We start from the raw sequence: 22,747 nt of genomic DNA on the forward strand, positions 1-22,747 counted from the left end.
GTGACTCTCAGTCTACAAATGGGAACAGGGCTGGGGAAAGTGTGTAGGGATGTCTGCACTGATCAATGGAGGACATGTCATCAGCGGGACTTTGATGAGCCTCCTGAACAAATAAAATTCCATTCTGTGCAATGAACAATCCTGAAGAGCACTACGGCTTCATAAGAGCAATATTGGAGGTTTCTAGGAAACATATTAATAGAGACAATTTTTTAAAAGGTGTATTTAAATGACAAGAGAGACTAGGAAGCAGCAGTTGGGAATTACAGGCAGGATATTTACAGGAAATGTTAACTGTGGACCCCCCTCATCGCCACCACTGTCTTCTGTCACTAATTTCTGCTGACTCTTTTTTCTTCCAGGAAGATCTCCAATGCTGTCTCTTTAACTAGGTATTTTTATTTTCTTTCTCATTCCAGAAAACAGGCTGTTCCCAGCTCTCTCAAGATCAAGAGTGAGCAGGCATCAGAAGGAGTAAGGGATGTTTCAGGACTGACGCACTCTAGAGTATGCTGATTTTCCTAGCTTTTGCTCTTATTCCCAGACTACAAGCAAACTATTCAAATGATATATGCTAATGTCCCCACAATTCGAGAAAATAGAAATGCAGCTACTATAGTTCTGTCTGAAATTATTGGTGTGTGAACTGTTACTTCAAAAAGATGATGGCAGGGGCGCGTGGCGGACTCAGTCAGTTAAGCATCCGACTTCGGCTCAGGTCATGATCTCATGGTTTGTGGGTTCGAGTCCCGCAGCAGGCTCTGTGCTGACAGCTCAGAGCCTGGAGCCTGCTTTGGATTCTGTATCTCCCTCTCTCTCTGACCCTCCCCTGCTCACATTGTCTCCCTCTGTCTCTCAAAAATAAATTTAAAAAAAAACTTAAAAAAATTAACAAAAGATGATGGCAAGTGAAAGTCGAATGCCTGCAGCAGTGAGCTCAGTCCTGTCCAGACTGTGTCCTGTCCGGTCCCACACTCCTCATGACACACAGGATGGCAACAAGCATTAGTGGGGAAAGGCTGCCTTCACTCCAGGAAAGGACGATCGCTGTCCCTGCTGTGAATGTGCTGTCACTTAGAAGCCATGCCCTTAAGACTTTCACAGTGAGACCCTCACTCCTCTCTGTCAGACTTTTATTCACCTGGGGCGTGTCACTTTATAGGGCGATATTTAGATGGAGTTCAGTGTGAAAAGGCAGCCACGCTCCTTCCCATCCTAAACAGTGTGTAACTTCTGCTTTTCTATTTACAATGGTTCTACAAAGTCTGCCTTGCATTTGGAAAGCACATCTTACTTAAAGTCTTCTTTCAATCCTCTCAACACCCATGTGAGACCACCATCCTCATTTTCAATTTTATCAGAAACTACAGTTCAGGAGGGGATATAAATAATACCATGTCAAAACAAAAATAATGCCAGAGTCAGAATTCAATATATCCTGACACATTTTGCATCTGATTATAAGCTCTTACTCCCTGCAAGTGGTAAAATTATTTACTATAACTTCATAAATGCCTTAAAGATCATAGGATATAGTTTTGTATGTATTATGCGAAATAAAGGCAATCTATACATAGTGAAGGAAAACAGAATATGGAAGCCTGTGATTTGAACAGTAAGAAAATTGGGGCAAATGTATCAACACCAAACAGAACTCAAACAGAGAAGAAATGCTTATGGGAAAAGGACCAAGACCAGGGTTCTGGAAAAAGATGTAGGCGGCAAAAGTAATAACAGTGCAGAGCAAGCGACCAAAGACACAAGAAGGGACTTGGGCAGCTAAAAAATCAGAGCTCAGCCCGAGTTATAAGAAGAAACGTGCACGCCTGATAAGGTGACAACAATAACTCATGGGGTATCTTTAGGACAATACGAGAGTTTTGGAATTTTGTTACCTAGAACATGCAAAGAGAAAGGAAGAAGGAAAGGATCAGTGATAAAGAGAAACATTTAACAGAACAGATTCAAAAGAGGCAAAAAATGAAGTTCAGAAAAAAAGACCTTAAAATTAAAAAATTATTCATCAAAAGCAGGGTAGTGGCTGGCTACATCAAGCCGAGGGCAGAGATGGGTGGCCGCCATCTTAAAGTGAGCACATGAGGAAGCCAGATGTGAAGTGAGATGGTGTGTCAGTTTCTTTACCAGGAGTCGTTCCAAATTCCTTGTCATTTCTGTTTACAAACCTTGGCTTTGCGAGGTGCTGAGAATACACTTGGGTGAGTATCCAGAGGATTTTATCTGCCCCCATGTTGGACATTAGATTCCCTCCCCATATTTTGCCTGAACTGTGACTAGGACTTCTCATTGCCTGTGTAGCTTCACCTGACACAAGCCAGGAAGAATGAAAATAATCCAAGAAACCCGGTTTGTGGGTACTAGGTCACAAGTTCTACCTCAAACGCTAGCTAATTAAAAAAGAAATCAGTCTGGTTGCTAATCTTTAATTCAGAGCATTTTGAGGTCTAGGGAAATTCTATAAGTGAGATTATTAACAGAGACAAAGATCATAAAATTTCAAAATTTCAAGCAACAGTAAATGGCTAATTCATTTTAATTAGTGATTTTTGGCAAATAACGTGGCATGTCTATATTCCACAGGGAAACATTCCCCAAATGGTAGCAGGAGTGTGACACGCATATGTAATTCAATTTGGTTTCATTCCACAAGTTTTTTTTTTTGTTAAAGGAAAATGTTTACAGCTCTTGAAGCCTGTGATGAGAAATGAGCCTCTTAAATTTTAAAATGAGGAAAATGAAGAATTCACTTGCCTTGCTAAAGACAATGGACACCATGAAGAAATCCAGGAGGAAACTCTCTGACATATCTTTGTAGTCAAAATGGAAAAAGATGGCGGTGAAGCTCACGTGAATGAACTGGTGAGCCGGGTTGCAGAAGGAGGTCCGCAGCAGCTTCATGCCGGCAACAATCATCAGGAAAATGTCCCAGCTGTTGGAAAGGAAAGAAAAGAAGGGGTCAAGGACAAACTACTAGGGCAGACTACCAGATGAGTTATAATGGCTCATGTTTCTTGTGCATTTACTGTTCGTGGTACACTTTACAGGCATGAAAAGCCAAGACTGGTGGGTAAGGGGGACAAGGGGCAGGGGGTGGGCTCTGTCATTATCCACAGTTGTCAGAGGAACAAAACAGAGGCTTAGAGTTTGGGTCCCTTGTCTAAGGTCTCATGGGGCGGGGTGGGATGAGGTTTGAAACTCAGTCCCAAGGGACTCTCAAGCATAGACCCTTGGCCATGAGAAGCAGCTCCTTTCCGCCACATGATTTTCCCAGTCCCCTGTCCCTCGGCAAGGGCACAGAGCTCCCTTGGCGCTTTATCTGAAGGACTGCTGCAGTGACAGGTTCCATGGAAAGCTGGACGGCGGCTGAGGAAACAGAGCATGTTTCCCTCTTAGCGTCTGCTCAGTGTCTGCTCTTTTGTTTAAAACTTTTTAAATGTTTATTTATTTATTTATTTATTTATTTATTTATTTATTTTTCATATAGTTTATTGTCAAGTTGGTTTCCATATAACACCCAGTGCTCTTCCCCACAAGTGCCCTCCTCCATGACCATCACCTCCCTTCCCTTTCCCCCTCCCCCTTCAGCCTTCAGTTCGTTTTTAGTGTCTGCTCTTTTATTATGGAAGAGTCTCATTGAAGCAGTGATATAATAGAAGTTAATATTAAATTCAGAAAGAAAAAAAACCAGCATCTCAACAAAGCCCTTTTTGCCTTTACATGTTAATTTCTAATATTTTTCAGCAAATTTACCTTCCAGGTGAACGCAAGCTCCCTGGGCTCCACCTACCCCCCCCTTTTTTTTCTGCTGAAAATGATACCATCGACATTTCCCCCCCCACGGCATTGGCCATTTTAGTTAAGGAACTCATCAAAGCAGCCCAGCAAGGAGATGCCAGGACTTTGCTTCGAGGCCTGGGCTCCTGGATGCCTTGTCTGGGAAGTCAGGTTTTTATCCCGTGTAGGGAGCATGTGCTATACGTACTATTCCAGCAGATGCTGACGCCAACGATGAACAATCTACCTGTCTTCAGCCTGGAAGGTTAATGATAACAGCTCAGAATATCCTGACCGAAGGAAGGCTTTGCCCATTTTGGGCAGATTCCTAAACCATCCCCCCTTCATCCAGCCCTACCCAGGAAACTCATAAAAAAAGAGAGATGGGAATACTTTCCAGTGAATGGCTGCACTTAAGAGAGGTCTTTTCCCCTGGCTAAATACAGAAAACTGGGGCTATGCCTCAATTTCCCTGAGCCTCGAGGGATCCTGGGCTCTGGGCCCTTTTCAGCATTATTATTATCCTGTCCCAGGATGAGGACATTCAAAAAATGCTTTTAAAGTCTTTGCACCCATCAGGCGCAACACTGTCATTTTTGTTGTCAAAAAGATCTAATAATGTTGGCGATTCCATTTGCCTCGCTGTGATATTTCATATGCCTTCAGACTGAGGGCTACAATTGTTTTCGCTCTGCCTGAGGATGCACCCAGTGAGATTTGTTCAAGGCTCATCTGAGGAAAACCAGCCCTTGGCTGCATGCAGATTTGGGCTGAGTGGGAAGGTTTTCATGTAACTTCAACAGAAAACCCTAGGGGCTCCTGCAGCAAGGTTGAGCACTGCTCCAGAACTCGCCTTTCTTTTCCAGTAGACAGCTAATGCCCCTGGTGAAAATACAGTATAAAAGCATGACTTCAGGTCCAGTTGCCTTTGACAACAGCCCAGGATACAAGAATCTCTAGGCCCAATGACAAGGCATCCTAGGATTAGGGGTATTCTCATTTGGGTTTTCAGAGGAGACTGGTGATTTGGGGGGTTATTCAGGCCAAATCTAAGTGAGGGTCAACTCTTAACTTTGTGTTCTCTGTGACTACGGTTAAAATGAAGAGCATTATTTTTATGTTTATTAATGGTGCCTGGTCAACACTAGGGGAGATCTTAAGGACTGATGTTTATGGCCTTTATAACATTGCAAGAGTCATGATGACAGTTAAAATAGTTCAGAGACTGAAGGATTAATAAAGGCTGACGCAGCAGTCACTGAACACGGCCTGGGACAGCTGCAAAGGCCATTTAGGTCAGGCCTGGAAATACAAACACCTAACAAGATGCCACGCTTCGGCCATTCATCCATTTACCATCCCCGACTTGACCATTCATCTCCGCAGCCTTCTTGGTTGGTAGGTCGAATAAGAAGCCTGGCCTGTTAGTGAGGAGCTCACTGCCTGCATATCTGGTACAGCGGTTCTCAGTGTGGGGGGAGGGGGGATTCTGTGGTTTCTGAGTGATTCTGATGTACAGGCTGTTGTCCTGTTTGAGAACAGCTGGGCTAATGGGTACTTGAAATTATTATTTAAAAAAAACGTTAAAGCATATTAATTTTGAGAGAAACAGGGACAGTGTGAGCAGGGGAGGGGCAGCAAGAGAGGGAGAGAGAATTCCAAGCAGGCTTCATGCCATCAGCACACAGCCCAACGTGGGGCTCGAACTCATGAAACTACAAGATCATGACCTGAGCCGAAACCAAGAGTTGGACATTTAACCAACTGAACCACCCAGGCGCCCTAAAATTATTTTCTAAGGCCTCAGTTGGATGCCTTAAGAATTTGAAGGAATTGTCAGCTTTGGGCTGTAAGAAGAATAGTTCTCTTGGTATCATCTGGGATTGAGACGATTTGGAGGTATCTAACTAAGTGCTGGTTTCTGGACTAGTGTCCAGAAAAAAACATTAATTGGGGGAGGAGAGTATTCTTACTGGAACCTGGACTCTCTCCAAGCTCTTGGACTCTGCCTGATTCCCAACCCTTGCGACCAGCCTCTGCCAACAGCCAGAACCAGAGGACTTCAACCTATAGGCTTAGCTTGATGTCAAAGGCCTGTGGCTGGAAAGTCAGAATTTTAAATCCTTCAGCTCGGTACCCCGGGGAGCAGCACTGGTACCCTCTTTGCTACTTTGGTTCTGACTGTAAGTCCTCGTTCTAGAAACCGGGGCTTGGCCTTGTTCCAGGAGGACGTCGGGGTCAGCTAACATTGTGCTACACGGGACACACCTGTTATTAGGAAACACCTGCCGCTAGGGAAAACACTCAAGGTTTTGGACGAGGCGTCATCTCCGGGACTGGGTCCCACCCAAACTGGGCAAGAGGGTGACAGTTCCGCTGTCTGTGTTCTTTATCCAGGGAGACTGATTTTCATCCCTGGATCTGATATCTAGGATTTTAAATGCCAAAGGGCATGACTTGGCCTGGCCTAGCTGAGACAGGTCTGAACCGGAAGGAAGGCAGAGTTGGATAAAGACAGGAAGGTTACATGACCATTCCATTCAGTGTCTGCCTTGTGTGACCATGAATCCACTCAAAGTCCAACAGAGTGTTCAAATGTCTTTTATCTCAGCTTGCTCAATCTTTGGCAAACACCAATTAATTTGTCCTCATTACCTCCTGAAAGGAAGAGTAAGTTTAAATTAGTAGGCTTGGGATTATGCACAAGAGTTGACTTGGGCACAAAATGTTGAAGCATTGTGACTTAATAAGCAAATCTGGGAAAGGATGTCTTTCGCATGCTCCTACTCGAACTTATTTGACCAGGCACTTCAACCTTCTGTCAGAGCAACAAATCCCCAGATTCTCAAAAAGGATTTCTACTTGCAAATTCAGAGTTAATTTTAATATATGAAACTAATAATTCAACTTGCGTTGTTAATACTTTGCAAAAACACGGGCATTTTGATGGCATGGCGTCTCTGTGCTCTGTGTTTTGTTTTCTTTTAATTGTGAGGCTTCTTCCGATAAATGTAGAGAGAGCAGTGACAGTGATCAATCTCCCCCTCCCTCAGTCACAAAATGATAGAGTATTTGCTTAATGAAATGACATGAGGTGGTTCATAACGCTCTGAGCATGACGGTAGGAACTCCAGGAACTCAGAACGACAGTGCTTCTGTCATCTCCTTAAAGCTCACTGACTAAGCTCTTGCAGGAGCATTTTCAAACCAGCTGCCATTTATTTGCAACATCACTTCACACAGATCTCACTTCATCTCCAGCCCATTTTGTAATAACCATCAAGCCCATCCAGAGAAGCAGACCACCATGGCTTATGTTTATGTGGCCAGTAAATACTAGACGTGAGCGAGCAGATGTGAGTGAGTTTCCACTGTAATCTGTTCAGAGAAAATCCACCGGGTTTGAAATCATTGTGATCGGAACCATTATGAGAATAAGTATTATCCACTTACTGGGTACCGAGTCTCCGGTAATTGCTTATTGAAAACGCATCAATAGTGAGGGCGTTCAGAATTATTGCTGGGTACAAGATATATTTTTCAAAACACTGAAGCCAGACATAGAGCCTTTCAAACCACATTAAATGGGCGACATCTGAAAGAAACATAAAAACCACTCAGAACAGCCACCGATCAAATTATTTTTCTTTAAGTACATGTAATAAGAAGTAATATCCCCCCTTTTCATTCAAAAGCTACCGATTCGAAACTCTGGATATAAGACAGGATACACCAATTTTCTTTCCAGGCAATTCTTAGCTTTGTTTCTCCATAGTTCATAAATAATAATATACAGTCATAGAGACCAGTGTCCCAATTCTTCAAGTCAAGTGATTTTCCCATATGTAATCATTACCGAGACCCATGAAATAAGCTGTCCTACATGAAGGCATCTCAGGGGAAGTAAGGGTAGGCAGCAAAGGATGAAGAGTTGAAAACCAGTCCCCTGGGCACATCTCCTCTTCAGTGGAGGACACTTCCAAGGCTGGGCTTTCTTCTCCCTCTTTTGAGTCTTTAGATTTACACTCAAATCCCCAGGCAATATATACAAATAAGAGAAAGCCTATTCCCAGGCCCCATAATTATGAATGTGTCACATGATTGGGAACCCTCAGCAGCACAAATGGGGAGTGAGGTCTATTCCCACAAGGGCTAAGGTTTTGAGTCAGCCCAGTCTGGGTTTGCATTCAGACCCTTACCAGCCCCTGGGGTGTGGTGGTGAAATGTTAACTCGATCTTTCTGAGCTTCAGCTTGTGTGCCCAGCCCACCCGGTGAGTTGGCTGCTGGGTAAGGGATTACCCCTCTTTCCCACCACTCAGGGCAGGGAGGAATGTGCTCCCCCTCAGGATGGGGTCATGTAGAACACTTACTTGCACTGCTTGTGGCCAACTCTGGCTACTTTTCTTTCTGAGGAGGAGGAGTGGCGGGTCCGGTTGGTCAGAGCACAAACTCTCTTAGGCCACAGGGGGAGAGGACACCACATCTAGGACATGTAGCGGTGAAGTAACAGAGCCGAGCACACCCCTGCTTCCTGGTCTGGCCCAGGTCCCCCAGGGGGGCCTATCTCATTCCCTGCTGAATCTCTCTGCTACTAACTGTGAGGCTGAGCCGGCCCCCAATCCACCAGCCGACAGCCAGGAAAAGGAACATCTGGTCCTCGGTCTCTCGACAGCAAGCCTCAGAGGCCAAATCTCCACAGGGCAAAGCTGACTCCATTGAACTTCCAGAGCCACAAGCCTCAACAATTGATAATATAAGACTTACATCTCAATAATGTAAAAAATAAGAGAGCCGTGTTGTTTCTACATTATTTGGATTACACAAGAATCAACTTACGGGAAACAGTTCACACTCACCATGCAGAGGGATATGGCAGTGACGGAGAGTGGGCTGTCCCCTCCAGGTGTCTTAACCACAGTTGGGAGACACATTACCTGCTTCCAACATTTTCCACCGGGACTTTAGGTAAAGGATCTCAGGAAGCAGCACACACACACACATACGTAACCACACACACATTGGAGCTGATATTCTACTTTCTTGTTTAAATGCCTTACATATCTGAGTAAGAACGTACCATCCTTACACCTCAGAAACACCAAAAGCTATCCTCACTTAATTAAAAATATGAGGAGAGGTCGGCATTCAGGAATCTCACTCAAAAAGAATTAATTTGAATGAGATACAAATGTTCAGGACGGATACATGGGAAAGAATAAGAACAAATATGCCAATGATTAATCAGTAGAAGAGAGATGCAGTGAGAAATCATGAAGATAAAAATAAAAAGAAATTTTAATGATACATGAAACAGGGAGAAAGACTGGGGATCTACCCAAAGAAAATGAAAACACGAATTCAGAAAGATACACGCACCCCTATGTTTACTGCAGCATTATTTACAATAGCCAAGGCATGGAAACAACACAAGTGTCCATCCACTGATGAATGGAAAAAGATGCGGTGTGTGCGTATGCGTGCGCACGTGCACACGCACACATACACACACACACACACACATACACACTAGAATATTACTCAGCCATAAAAAAAAAAGGAGATCTTGCCGTCTGCAACAACATGGATGGAGAAGAGGGGATTAACACTAAGCAGAATACATCAGTCAACAAAAGACAAATATCATATGATTTCACTCACATGTGAAGCTTAAGAATCAAAACAAAGAAAAAAAAAGAAAAACAAAACTAGACTCTTCTTTTTTTAGTTTATTCACTTAGAGAGAGAGAGAGAGAGAACACACACAAGCAAAAGAGGGGCAGAGAGAGAGAGAATTCTAAGCAGACTCCATGCTGTCAGTGCAGAGCTAGATTCAGGGCTCAAACTCATGAACCAAGAGATCATGGCCTCAGCTGAAATCCAGAGTCTGATGTGTAACTGACCAAGCCACCTAAAATCAGACTCTTAAAGAGAGAGAACAAACTGATGGTCACCAGAGGGGAGGTGCATGGGTGGGTGGGAGACACACAGGTGATGGGAATTAGGAGCACACTTATCACGATGAGCACTGCATCATGTATACAACTGCTGAGTCATGGTATTGTACACCCAAAACGAGTATAACACTGTAGGTTAACTGTACTTCGATTTAAAAGGTATATACACACAATGGAATGTGCTCAGCCCTAAAGAAGAATGAGATTTTGCCATTTGCAACAACATGGATGAACCTAGAGAAAAGTCAGACAGGGAAAGACAAATACCATACGATTTCACTTATATGTGGAATCTAGAAAACATAACAAAGGAACAAACAAAAAAACAGAAACAGACTTGCATACAGAGAAGAAACTCTTTAAAACAGAGTGGAGGTGAGTGGGGAACGGGCAAAATAGGTGAAGAGGTACAAACTTCCGGTTATAAATTAGATAACTCATGGGGATGAAAAGAACAGCATAGGGAATATAGTCAGTAATAGTGTAATAACTTTGCATGTGACAGATGGCAACTACACTTCCCATGGTGACCACAGTGTAATAGATGGCATTGTCTGTGTCACACATCTGAAACTAATGTCTGAAACTGTATGTCAATCCTACTTCACTCATTAGAAAAACAGCAAGGATGTTGGGTAGGAATTTAACTTCGGGTATTCTTAATGGTGAACACATTGTGTTTTCTGGTATAGATTTGAAAATGAGCTCTTTCTTAAGGAATTAAGTGTTTTACTATAATTAATGAAATCTAGGTATATTATACATTCTACATGCTGATAAAAGGGTTCTCATCCTTTGTGAAAGTATATGAAAATTAGGAAAGCCAAATCTTTACGATGTCTCCCCCATCCCTTCAGGCAAAGGACATGAACGCCTACTTCTAGAGAAAACTGAGGCTATGAGCTTCATCTTCTCAGCAGTCAGCTACAAACGTATTTATAGTTACATCCAACTGCTCGGTCCTCCCCAGGACCATCCACTGAAGCTCTGAGTCCATTCTCCCTGACAGCCAGTTCAGGGGTCACTGCCCAGAGTAGCTCCTTCCTGTTGGCAAGTGGCAATATTCTAGAGTTTGTCAGATTGAAACCTTGCTTTCCGCTCTGCTCTTCCTTTAGTTCTCACTCTGCCCTTTTCTGCACAACTTCCTGGAAAGGCTGTGAATGTCTGACCATGGCAGGCCCCTGTCTCCTACTTACTGCTGAAATTTCTGCACCTGGATATTTGCAGCTACTCCTGGCCAGAACCGTGTATGGAGAAGCCACCGGTAACCTCCCAAATGACAAAAAACTGATACTTCTCAGTCTACCTTACTAGACCTTTCTGGGCATAAAACATCACTGGTCCTCCCTTCTATTGAAAGCTCTCTGTCCATAGTTTCCCCATGCCACCCATTCCTGCTTGCTCACACTCAAACCTCTGATACTACTTTTTCCATTTTCTCTGCAAACCCCTCTTCCCTTACTTGGTCATTGGTTTTCCTTGGACCTCTGTATTATTTTTCTCATTTTCCTAAGCTGATGCCCTCAACACCCTTAACATAAATGATTCCATCCCTGCTGGTGACACTCAGATCTGTAACTCTCAATATTCCATCTGTCTCCTGGCCTCCAGATCTAAACATGCAATGAATGAATGGCTTCTTCCAATGTCCCCAAGGAATCTCCACACACACGTCAAAACTGAACTTGTCAACCTCCACACATCTGCTCTTCCCCACACATTCTTTCTCTTATTTAATGACACCTGCTTTCACTTAGCCATGCGGGCAATATTCCTTGGGGTCATCCTAAGACAAGTCTTTTCAGTTATAACTGCATATTGGAACTACATGGGAACAAGGCAGAAAGACACTGTCCGAGATCTGTGATGCTCAAACGTTGACATGCAAATAAATCACTCGGGGGAAATGCAGAATCCGACCCAATGGGTCTGGAATGGACCCAGATCTTCTGTACCTGCTACTTCGTAACTCTCTGGTCATGATCATCAGTTCTACACTCATATTCTACACTTACTGGCTACCTGAATCAGCCATGCTGGATTTTTCAAAACGTTTTCATGAACTTCTTCATATACAGAAACCTGCATACGTGTAGGGCTGTGTCCCTAGCATGTAGAAGAAGAAGAAGCACTATTGAAGCCCCCATTTCCTGCTTACAGTAACTGCCCCCCAAGGTACCCAGTGCCTTAACCTCGAACAGCACTGTTCAGTTTGCCTACTGTTGTTTTGTATCTTTTGTTTAACATTCTGTTGAGATTCAGCCACATTTCTGCGTGTAATCGTCATTCGCTCATTCTCACTGCGGTAAAACAATCTACTATATGAATAGACACAGATTATCTTTCGAAGCTACTGTTCATGGGCGTTCGTGTTGGTTACAGTTTATAGCTATCACATAGAGCGCTGCCATGAACGTTCTTGGACAGGCCTTTTGATAAACGTGAGTACACTTCTGGGGTAGAATTGCTGGTTATTAAGTGTGTGTATAGGAAGCTCTAAGAGATTTTCCAAAGTTACGGAGCCAATTTACACTCCCACAAACAGTGCAAAGAGTTCCTTCTGTTTGTTCCCATCCTTGCCAAAACATTTTCTCTCTCCTTCACTTTAACTGTACTGTGGGTGTAGAGTGGTATCATGTTATGGTTTTATTTTGCATTTCTCTGATGACTAATGCAGTTAAGTTTGTCTTTTCATGTGTTTGCAGCATTTGGCCATTTGTATATACGCTGCTGTGAAGTGGCTTTCAGGTACGTTGTCTGGTTCCTTTTCCTATTGGTTTATGTCTCTTCCTTACTGATTTCTAGGATTAAAAGTTATTTCTTCACTGACTTTTAGGAGTTCTTTATATACCTCAGGTATGAGCCTTTAGCTAGATATATGCAGCAGAAAGATCTCCCATTTTATGGGTTGTTTATCACTATCTTAATCATATCTTTTGTAGAAAAGAAATACTTAATTTTAATATGTTCCAACTTCTCATTTTTTTTCATTTTGGAGTCTTTTGTGTTCTGTTTATTTTATTTTATTTTTTAAAATCTTTACTTAAATCTTTATTTTGAGAGAGTGAGAGAGAGAGAGAGACAGAGCACAGGAAAGGGAGAAACAGAGGGAGGGAAGCACAGAATCTGAAGCAGGCTCCAGGCTCTGAGTTGTCAACATAGAGCCTGATGCAGGGCTCGAACTCATGAATCACAAGATCATGACCTGAGCCGAAGCTGGATACTCAACTGACGGAGCCACCCAGGTGCCCCTTTTGTGCTCTATTTAAAAGACAAAGATCATGGGCATCATGGGCACATTCTTCTGTTTCCCTTTAGACATTATTGTTTTACCTTTCACATTTACGTCTGCAAGCTATCTGGAATTGATTTGGTATATTGTAAGATAGGGATTGAGACTGATTTTTTTCCCATGTGGATGCCAAACTGACCATCATGATTTATTGGAAATAATTTTTTAAAGGTTTATTTATTTATTTATTTATTTATTTATTTATTTATTTTGAGAGAAAGCATGTGAGTTAGGGACAGGCAGAAAGAGAGAGAATCCCAAGCAGGTTCCACACTGTCAGTGCAGAGTCCAGCGCAGGGCTGGATCTTACGAACCTTGGGATCATGACCTGAGCTGAGATCAAGAGTCAGATGCTCAACTGACTAAGCCACCCAGGTACCCCATATTGAAAATGTCTGTTCCCTCCAGCAAAGCAGCTGGGTGCCTTGCTGGAATGTCCTTCTGTACTTCCTGATTGAGGAGCTCCCAGTCTTGCCGGCTCCCCACGCCCTTGGCCATCCCCACTACAGTTGCGACCAGCCATCTGTCAGGGCAGTGCACTCAGAGTGCCCAGCCCAGTGGAAGGGTCTAATCACTGACAGTGTTTAGAACGATTGGCACATGGGAAGAGCAAAAAGGAGTCCACATTTTAATTGGCATTAATATTGTTTTAAAATTCTTTAGAAACAATGCACATCCCCCTTTCTGCCTGTGGCGGGCGGACCCCCCCCTTCTCCCTACCCCTGGTGGTCCACTGCACTGCCACATAGGGCGGGCCTGTGATGCTTCTGCCAGACACTGAGCCAGATTCCATATATACTACCTTTAGTTTTCAGGCAGAATACATCATTTCTTTGTGCCGTCACCAAGCACTGTGAATTCTCTAATTATAGAACCTGTCACACCATGGAGTATTCATTCAAATATTAATCTCCCCACTAGACGGTGGGTTTGTTAACAGTAGACGCCATGTCTTCATCGGTTTAGAATGCCTGACCAAGAGTTAGGGTTCTGTAAACGTTCATCTCTTATCTATCATTTTTAGTGTTCGAAGGAACTCTGAATAGTTAAACTGAACAAAAAGCAGCCTCTTAGAATTACTTTTTGAATATAAAACAAAAAGCTTCCTCACTATAACACAGTAAGCAATATTTCCTGTTTTATTCTCTCCTGAAGTCCAATCAGGTACATTTAGGTTTCCTTCTATGTACATGATCTTTTCTGTTTTCTCAATTTATAGGAAGTCAACAGTGTCAGATTGAGGCCATCACATCAAATGCAATTCAGCCAGCTTATAAAAATGCATTCACAGAGTTCTATCAACAATTGTCACCAATTCAGAGAAACATGACAACCTGCGCTAGATTCCTGCAAAAATATGTAAATTAAGGAAATATAAGCCAACCTCGTGCTGCAGGGCTGTTAGAAAAACATCTGAATTCAGAGAAACATCTGAGCGGCTCGTCACTGTAGAACGCCTAGTGCCATGTGGATGGGGGAGTGCGATCCAGGTTTCAAATGCTTCTCACATTTGTCATCAGACTATGATGTTTTCCAGTGAGTGCGGATAAGGCTGATTTGAGGGCAGGGACACAATTTCATTACAGTCCTGGCAAGGATTGACTGCAGATAATGATAACAAATATGGGTTTTCCATAAGAATTTTAGTTTATTCTTCCTAGAAACACAGAATGAATTTATACAGAATATATACAGAAATCACTAATAAGATCTGAATTCACCACCCATGCCTTCCCAAATATTTGAGAGCAAAGGTGTTGATTCTGTGAGATTTAACCCTGTGTGGTACCTGGAAGGGAGGGGTGTGTGTGAAACTGTGGCACAGACACAGCTGTGAGGCATGTGACTAGACATCCTGGCCCGAAGAAGTCTTAGACACAAGCATCATTCTGTTGTCGGGCTTGGGAAGAGCAAAGTCTTCAGGACTGCGTTCAGTACAGCCACAGCAACTTGCATGAACAGGTAAAGCCTTGGATCTTCAAAGGTCATGACTGGTGCTCTAGTCAGAAGCAAACACAATAGCTACAAAAGAGTTCTGTGTCGGACTCTAGAAGATCACAAAGCAATTCCAGAGAACTAGAGGCCAATTCATTCATGAATTATAAAAACATCTCCTACACTATAGATGCTGGTGAGGATGTGGAGAAATGGGCACCCTCCTACACTGCTGGTGGGAATGCAAACTGATACAGCTGCTCTGGAAAACAGTATGGAGGTTCCTCAAAAAACTATCAGTAGAACTTCCCTATGACCCAGCAATAGCATTGCTGGGGATTTACCCAAGGGATACAGAAGTGCTGATGCATAGGGGCACATGGACCCCAATGTTCACAGTGACACTTTTAACAATAGCCAAATCATGGAAAGAGCCTAAATGTCCATCAACTGATGAATGGATCAAGAAGATGTGGTATATATACACAATGGAGTACTACATGGCAATGAGAAAGAATGAAATCTGGCCATTTGCAGCAAAATGGATGGACCTAGAGGGAGTCATTTTAAGCGAAATAAGGCAGGTGGAGAAGGACAGATACCATATGTTTTCACTCATAAGTGGAACAGGAGAAACTTAACAGTGGACCATAGGGGAGGGGAAGGGTGAAAAATAGCTGAAGAGAGGGAGGGAGGCAAACCATGAAGGACTCTTGAATACTGAGAACAAAGTGAGGGCTGAAGGGGGAGGGAGGAGGGAAAGGGAGGTGATGGTCATGGAGGAGGGCATTTGTAAGGATGAGCACTGGGTGCTATATGGAAACCAACTTGACAATAAACTATAAAAGAAAAAAAATCTCCTATTTATTTTGCTAGCACCCTTACTCGGGACCACAGAAAAGACTGAGCTGGAAGCCAGGTCCCACTACATTTTTCAACTCTAGTTTCCTACCTGAGGTGCTGCAAGGGTGTGAAAGTGACAAAGGTGATACAGAAGTTCCCACATGTAACTCACTGATTCTGAATCTCTGGATGAGAGGCCAGAGGATGTGCCTTATACCATCTCCACACAGCAGCAAGCACAGGTGTACATACTGTATATTAAGGGAAGAACATTCTATGGAAAGATGTATCCCAAGGCATGGCACCCTGGTGTCGGAACAACATCTAGTCAAAGCAGGGGTGGAGAAGGATGTGGAAAGGGGGTTAAAAGAAATACACAGGAATAACAAAGAGCATCCCCAATTCCTTTGGACTCTAGGCTCTGCTAATCCTTTATGTTGAAAGGAAATTAATTTCCCTTTAAATGTTCCAGATCTCTAGACTCCTCCTAGCAAGTCCGGGAATTTATTCCAATGAAACGTTACAATCTCTAGATCAGTAGAAAACGTTTAACAGACAAACCAAACTTGTACTGAATGTTTACATTTAGAAGTGGAGGGGTAGCAACAAGAAAGATGAATAATCACACAGGCGGAAACTAAAACAATAATGCAATGCCAGAATTCTGAATTCTAAAAGATGAAACCGAATGGGGTGACCACAAAAAGTTACTAAAAAGGAAAGCTTACAAATGCACTAGCAATGATAAACACACATCTTAGGGCCCCCAACTGCCTCATACAATGTCCAGTTAGAAAGAAAATCTTTGCAATGGTATTTTATAACTGTCTTTTTGTAATGCCCTGAATATGCACAGAGACCATCAAAACATCTTATTTGGGCATTAGTATTTCTCTTTTACCTGGAATATTAGGCCCGTGAGGAAAAGAAGGCAAGCTAACTATGCCATTTACAAGTTATATACGACTTATTACAATTGAGTGCTATAAATTTTCTCCAAGGCCTTTCAGATTGTGTTTTATTTAGATGCTTACATTACTAAAATAAGTCCTTCTCGGTAATTCAAAGTGAATCAAAAGTTTTGGGGATGTTTTTATCTTTAGGAAGATAATTTTCTCCAGTTCAAACCTTGCATCCACATGGGTTCTTGCGTTTATGGGGGCCAGGCGAGTGCGTCTCCAGACGTGTGCTGTGCGGTTCAAATGCCCCTGTCATCCTGCAGTAGCTAGAGTGGAGACACCCTGCAAAATGGAATGACCACATCCAGGCTGGTGGCACCTCCTTATCAGAGGCAATTGCTTGTCCCTACAAGCACTTCTCTCTGTCATCTTTCTTGCTGGACTGAATCTCAGATGGCGAGGTCCTTAGCACTATCACGTACACGTCATGATTTACTCTCGAGAAATAGGCTTCACCTCCGAAACCAGTAGCATGAAGAGGGTAAGGAATCATCCTTAAACGTAAAGCAAATCACATTCCCCTGCTGCTCAAAGCCCTATAATTCTGCTTAGGATAAACCCAAGGTCTTCGTGACCTTTCTGTTCCCATCAGTCAAAACAGGCTGTGCCCATGGCTCTTCTCCTGCCTGGAATTCTCTTCCTCCAGTTTGAGGGCTAACCCTCCCTCTTTATCTTTTAAGCCTCAAATTAAATGTCAGCCTCCTCAAAGAAGCCTTTCTTGGTCTTTCAAATCTAACTCAGGACCCCTTTATACTCGTTCCCTTCATTGTACTTCAAACCCCGAACATGTATGTTAATCTGTGGGACGAATGTCCATCTCTCTGGAGACAGCTGGGGGCGGGGCTGTCTTTCTCCATCACGCTTGGGCATTCAGCACTGGACCTGGCCACAGGAGCCGCTCTGTAGACTGGGCAAGATCACTGATGAATTGATTCATAACTCATGTAACTAAGGCGGACTCCCAGGACAACAGAGTCTGAGGAGAAGCCGGGGTTTCCGTGGTGTGGCAATGCCTGTCTCGCATGGGTTCAGTTTCACTCCCGGCAACAGTGCGCTTCCTCCCAGAAGGTTCACCCCAGGGTAAAGCCATGCCACCCAGTGCTTCCCCAGCCTGCTGCACAGTCCCTGGCCCGGGAGATGGTCTACCATTATTTTTGAATGACTCAGTAATGATTACCAGGATATTGATCCTCTCAAAGAAATACAAAGTAGTGAAGAGCCAAATTCAGGAATCAGAATATTAAAATTTACATTTTTCAAAGAATACAATTTTTAGTGGCTTTTGACTTTGGGCCATGCCAGGAAAATTATTTTTCTCTTCCCAACCAAGATTATATAACTTGACCTATATTTTCTTGCAGAGCTATTCTGGTTCTTTCTCTCTTCTTTTCCTCCCTAAAAAAAAAATTATTTTTAAATCTTTAATCCATATGGAATTTCATTTGATACAAAGTCTAACTCAATTTTTAAAAATGTTTAGCTCATTCTCCCAAAACTTGCCACCGATTTTTTTTGTTAATTCAATGGGAATAAAACTGCATCCTTCACATCTCCTCAACGGGATAGAGAAGCTCTCGAGAGAATCAATGCAATAATGTGCTTTCTCCTCTTGACAGAAAGGTCCTCTGCTAATATAAAACCATAATATTTAAAACTAAAACACTACTGAAATCATTTATTAATTTTTCATATGAAGGTTAGGTCAAAAATTTTCATGGGAAAGCATTAAGAACAACTTTTAAATGTTCTTACTAAGAGTGCATGAGGGAAGATATTTCTCATTGAACAGCCATCTTGTCAAGAGCAAGGATTTTGCTCTTACCAATTTTTGCATTCCCAGCACCAAACACCATGCCTAGTACAATGCAGATGCTCCGTGTGTGTAATTTGCAAAACTGGAATTTCTCCCCAGGTGAAGTGTGATTTGTATGTTTTAAAGCGATTTTGTACCCTACAAGGAGTATGCCACCTGTAAGGAATGTGTAAGCTACAGGATCACTTTATTTATTTTTTAATAGTTTATTGTCAAATTGGTTTCCATACAACACCCAGTGCTCTTCCCCACAAGTGCCCTCCTCCATCACCACCACCTCTTTTCCCCCCTCCCCCTTCCCCTTCAACCCTCACTTCGTTTTCAGTATTCAATAGTCTCTCAAGTTTTGCGTCCCTCTCTCTCCCCAACTCTCTTTCCCTCTTCCCCTCCCCCTGGTCCTCCATTAGGTTTCTCCTATTCTCCTGTTAGACCTATGAGTGCAAACAGATGGTTTCTGTCCTTTTCCAACTGACTTACTTCACTTAGCATGACACCCTCGAGGTCCATCCACTTTCCTACAAATGGCCATATTTCATTCTTTCTCATTGCCATGTGGTATTCCATTGTATATATATACCACATCTTCTTGATCCACTGGCATCTCCATATATTTTCCTATCTTAGAGTACCCTGTGGGGTAAGCACTTCAGATAAGACCCTGGTGCAGGCACATCAGGGAGACTGCGTCATTACAGTGGCCTCACCCACTGCAGCTGAGAACTAACGTCATTCCTCCCAATGGCACAATTCTGCCCTTCTTTGCACATTGGGCCACAAGAGCCTGAAGCTACCACATTCCATCCCTCATACATCATATGCATATTTGCACCTCTTGATTCTTAGTGTTAGTATTTTTACACTTCATCAATTACTGGCCATTCATTTTATTTCCACATTGTTTCAGAGGTACCCGCAGTCTAGGAGAACCCCACGGAGCACTTGGGTAAACACCCTGTGGCTTGCTGGAAAGCTGAGGTTGGCAGCTGACCATTGAGCTCTGTCCCCAAACCCTCTCCTTCCTACTGCTGGCCAGCATTGGCCTGTGCTTCTCCAAGCCTCCTATAGCCTTGCTCCCCTTTGAGCAGAGGTAACTGGATTCTACTTTCCTTTATTTCCTGCAGCAGTGGGAGCCTGAATTCGCTGCCAGTCCCCTGCAGCCCTCTCTAGACTGACACAGAAACATAAGTTTTCCAGTTGACTAGAAGGAGACCAGAGTGGGACAGCGCAAAGAAGCAGTGCCTGGCAGAGGGGGGAGGAAAAGGAGAGGAAGAGAAGGTACATGAAAAGAATAACAACAGAGGGAATAATTAATACGGCAGGCTTCCCACAGGCGGGCTATTTTTTGACACGTCAGCTCTAAGCCATTCCGCTGGCTTTCGGAATGCACCGTCCTACGGAAGCATCGCAGCCAATGGGACTGCTACTCACACACTAGCTCAACTCACGCTCCAAACTATTTCAGTCGCTTTGAACCCACAAGTCTTTGAAGGGGTTTCCAGGTCTCTGACAACCACCTGATGTTAGCAACTTTCTCTGCGGGACAAACAAAGGAGGAGGTAAGAAATATATTCTTCTTCCCAGAGCCACAGCATCTGCTTATCATATATACAAGGATGAGACCTTCCCAAAGACCCCAACACACCCGTTATGTTTTGAAATCAAACAATGCCTGTCATGCCGCAAAGGACTTTTACATAGATTATTGGGTTTGATTTAGTCACCATGGAAATTCTGTGAACGAGGTCATTCAGACAGTACTATTACCTGTTGACAAAACTTTCAAAACCCTTGAACATATATATCCAGAGTATAAAGGGCCACCAACCACCTAGCACGATGGATGAAATGAGGCCCGAAGGTGCAAAATGACTGAATTTACTTCTGGGGAACAGGAGGAGGAGGTGTCTACGCTTACTGAATACGTTCTGCCTGCCAAGAGCTATGCCAATAGTCTACACTTATTATCTTGATTAATGTCATCCCCAACCAAACTTTCTTGTAGGAACCCCAATTATAAATGACAAAGTTGAATCATGATGGTTAAGCATAATTAGTATGTGATAGAGCCAAAATTCCCTGGGCCATGACACTTTCATTCCCTCCTTAACTTTCCAAGAGCTACCCACAGGGGAAAATCCAGACACATATAAAGGGCCAGGGGCAGAGGGGAGGGGCAGTCAGAAAGGTATCAGACTTTCCAAAGGCAGTAGAAGAAACTGGAGACATGAGACATTACCTTGGAATTCTTACAGAAAGGTTTGCATCCTTAGTTGCTACACAATCAAACTAAACCCAGTAGTACAAAGTGCAAGGTAGAATGGAAATGCTTTGACATATACAGAGTCTCAGAAAGCTTCCTTCCCATGCCGCCTCTCCCCAGAGCGACTGGAGAATCTGCTTCATTCACAAAGAGGGAGGAAACAAAGAACAAATTGGAGCAGGTTCCGGGAGTCTGGGGAAAAGGGAACGAATAGATCATCGCGGTGGCTTTGCCTGTACGGAAAACTGAACTGAGAGATATTTTCCATAGCTATTGGAAAGGCTGGCAAGTAGAAAAACAGAAATCTGAACAAGAAAGGAAAGGCAATCATGGTATACTACTGGACAGAAGGGAACAACAGTAGACTTAGTAGAAAAACAAAAACCAAAACCCTGAGTATTTGTTCAAAGCATATTAAAACCATACGGCGAAGAGGGAAAAAGGGAAAATGTTCATGTATGAGGGAAGATAAGAGAGAGGAATCTTTATTCAGAACAGGAAGTCAGTAGATGGGTGAATCTGAAATATCAAGAAATAGCAGAACATGTACCTCACGTTGAAAAATTATGGTAAAGATCAGAAGAACTACCTAAAGGATAGAAAGGAATTTTTCATGGAGAGGAAGAATCAGACATGGCAAAATGTTGCAAGAGCCTGCTGCTTTTCATCACAACGTGTACTATTGAGTTTTAATCTAGGTATTACTTTGATATAAATGCAAAATACGTTAGAAAATGCAACATTTCTCAGAACCAGGTCTCCCACGTGTAGAAGTCAGTCTATCGACAAATCAACAGGCAAGATCTGTGAAAATGCAAAATAAGTCTCATTTAAGAATGACAAAATCAGGACTCATTTGTGATTTAGTTTCATTAGAGTGATTTTTTTTTTAAATTACAGTCTCAGTAAGGTTCACAACTGGTGTTGCTTATAAGTTCTATCATCTTGTATCCATTTATTCTAGTATAATCCAAAAATCATAGCTTAAGCTCTTTAGGCCACCATTTATTTTTCTGGCAGAGCCTGTTCGTATAGAGTTTACCATACTATACTCGAGTCCTCCAAACCAGCCTTTACCTGACAAGGCTTTTTCCTGTCAGCCTACAGGAAAGTCTCATTTTGATGAATTAAAGAGCACTGCTCATTCATCTGTTCATTCAACCAATATTACTGAACACGTACTATGCACCAGAGATTACTTCAACAGTTAGTTCTAGAAGTCACACACTTGCCATTTTATATATTCTGTCCAAGCCATTGAAAAAACTTGGGCAATGAATCATTATAACCCTTTCACATAGGGTCGGGCGTTCCACCTCCTTGTATTTCCTGCAAGGCTGAACACAGCCTGACCCCACATCACTGTGTGTGTAGCAGCCATGGCTCTTAACAGGTCAGATACTCGGATTACAGAACCCACCTCTTAGCTGCCCTATCTCCCTGGTTCACAGGCTTGGTATCATGTAGGAACTCCATAATTCTGTTTTTAATAAACAGTATATTCATAAGCATTTTCTGAGTGAATAAGAGTGAATGTTAATAATGGAATTATTCTTATACTTGTGGGTCCAGTTCCGGGTTCTCTATTCTATTCCATTGGTCTATGTGTCTGTTTTTGTGCCAGTACCATACTGTCTTGATGATGACAGCTTTGTAGTAGAGGCTGAAGTCTGGGATTGTGATGCCTCCCGTTTTGGTTTTCTTCTTCAATATTACTTTGGCTATTCGGGGTCTTTTGTGGTTCCATATGAATTTTAAGATAGTTTGTTCTAGCTTTGAGAAGAATGTTGGTGCAACTTTGATGGGGATTGCACTGAATGTGTAAATTGCTTTGGGTAATAATGACATTTTCACAATGTTTATTCTCCCGATCCATGAGCACGGAATGTTTTTCCATT

General features: G+C 42.8%; 1 protein-coding gene across 1 annotated transcript in view; it reads right to left on the minus strand.

The window, feature by feature from the left end:
- The window catches only part of PCNX2 (pecanex 2), a 292,774-nt gene that overhangs the window by 123,379 nt on the left and 146,648 nt on the right, over positions 1-22,747 (minus strand). Inside the window, exons 21-22 of the mRNA XM_029919353.1 lie at positions 7,246-7,387; positions 2,770-2,947 (exon numbers count right to left, since the gene is read on the minus strand). Of these exons, the coding sequence (XP_029775213.1) occupies positions 2,770-2,947; positions 7,246-7,387 (320 nt within the window). The remainder of the gene's footprint in view (positions 1-2,769; positions 2,948-7,245; positions 7,388-22,747) is intronic.

The sequence above is a fragment of the Suricata suricatta genome, chromosome 2 (assembly GCF_006229205.1).
Source record: "Suricata suricatta isolate VVHF042 chromosome 2, meerkat_22Aug2017_6uvM2_HiC, whole genome shotgun sequence".
Lineage (NCBI taxonomy): Eukaryota > Metazoa > Chordata > Mammalia > Carnivora > Herpestidae > Suricata > Suricata suricatta.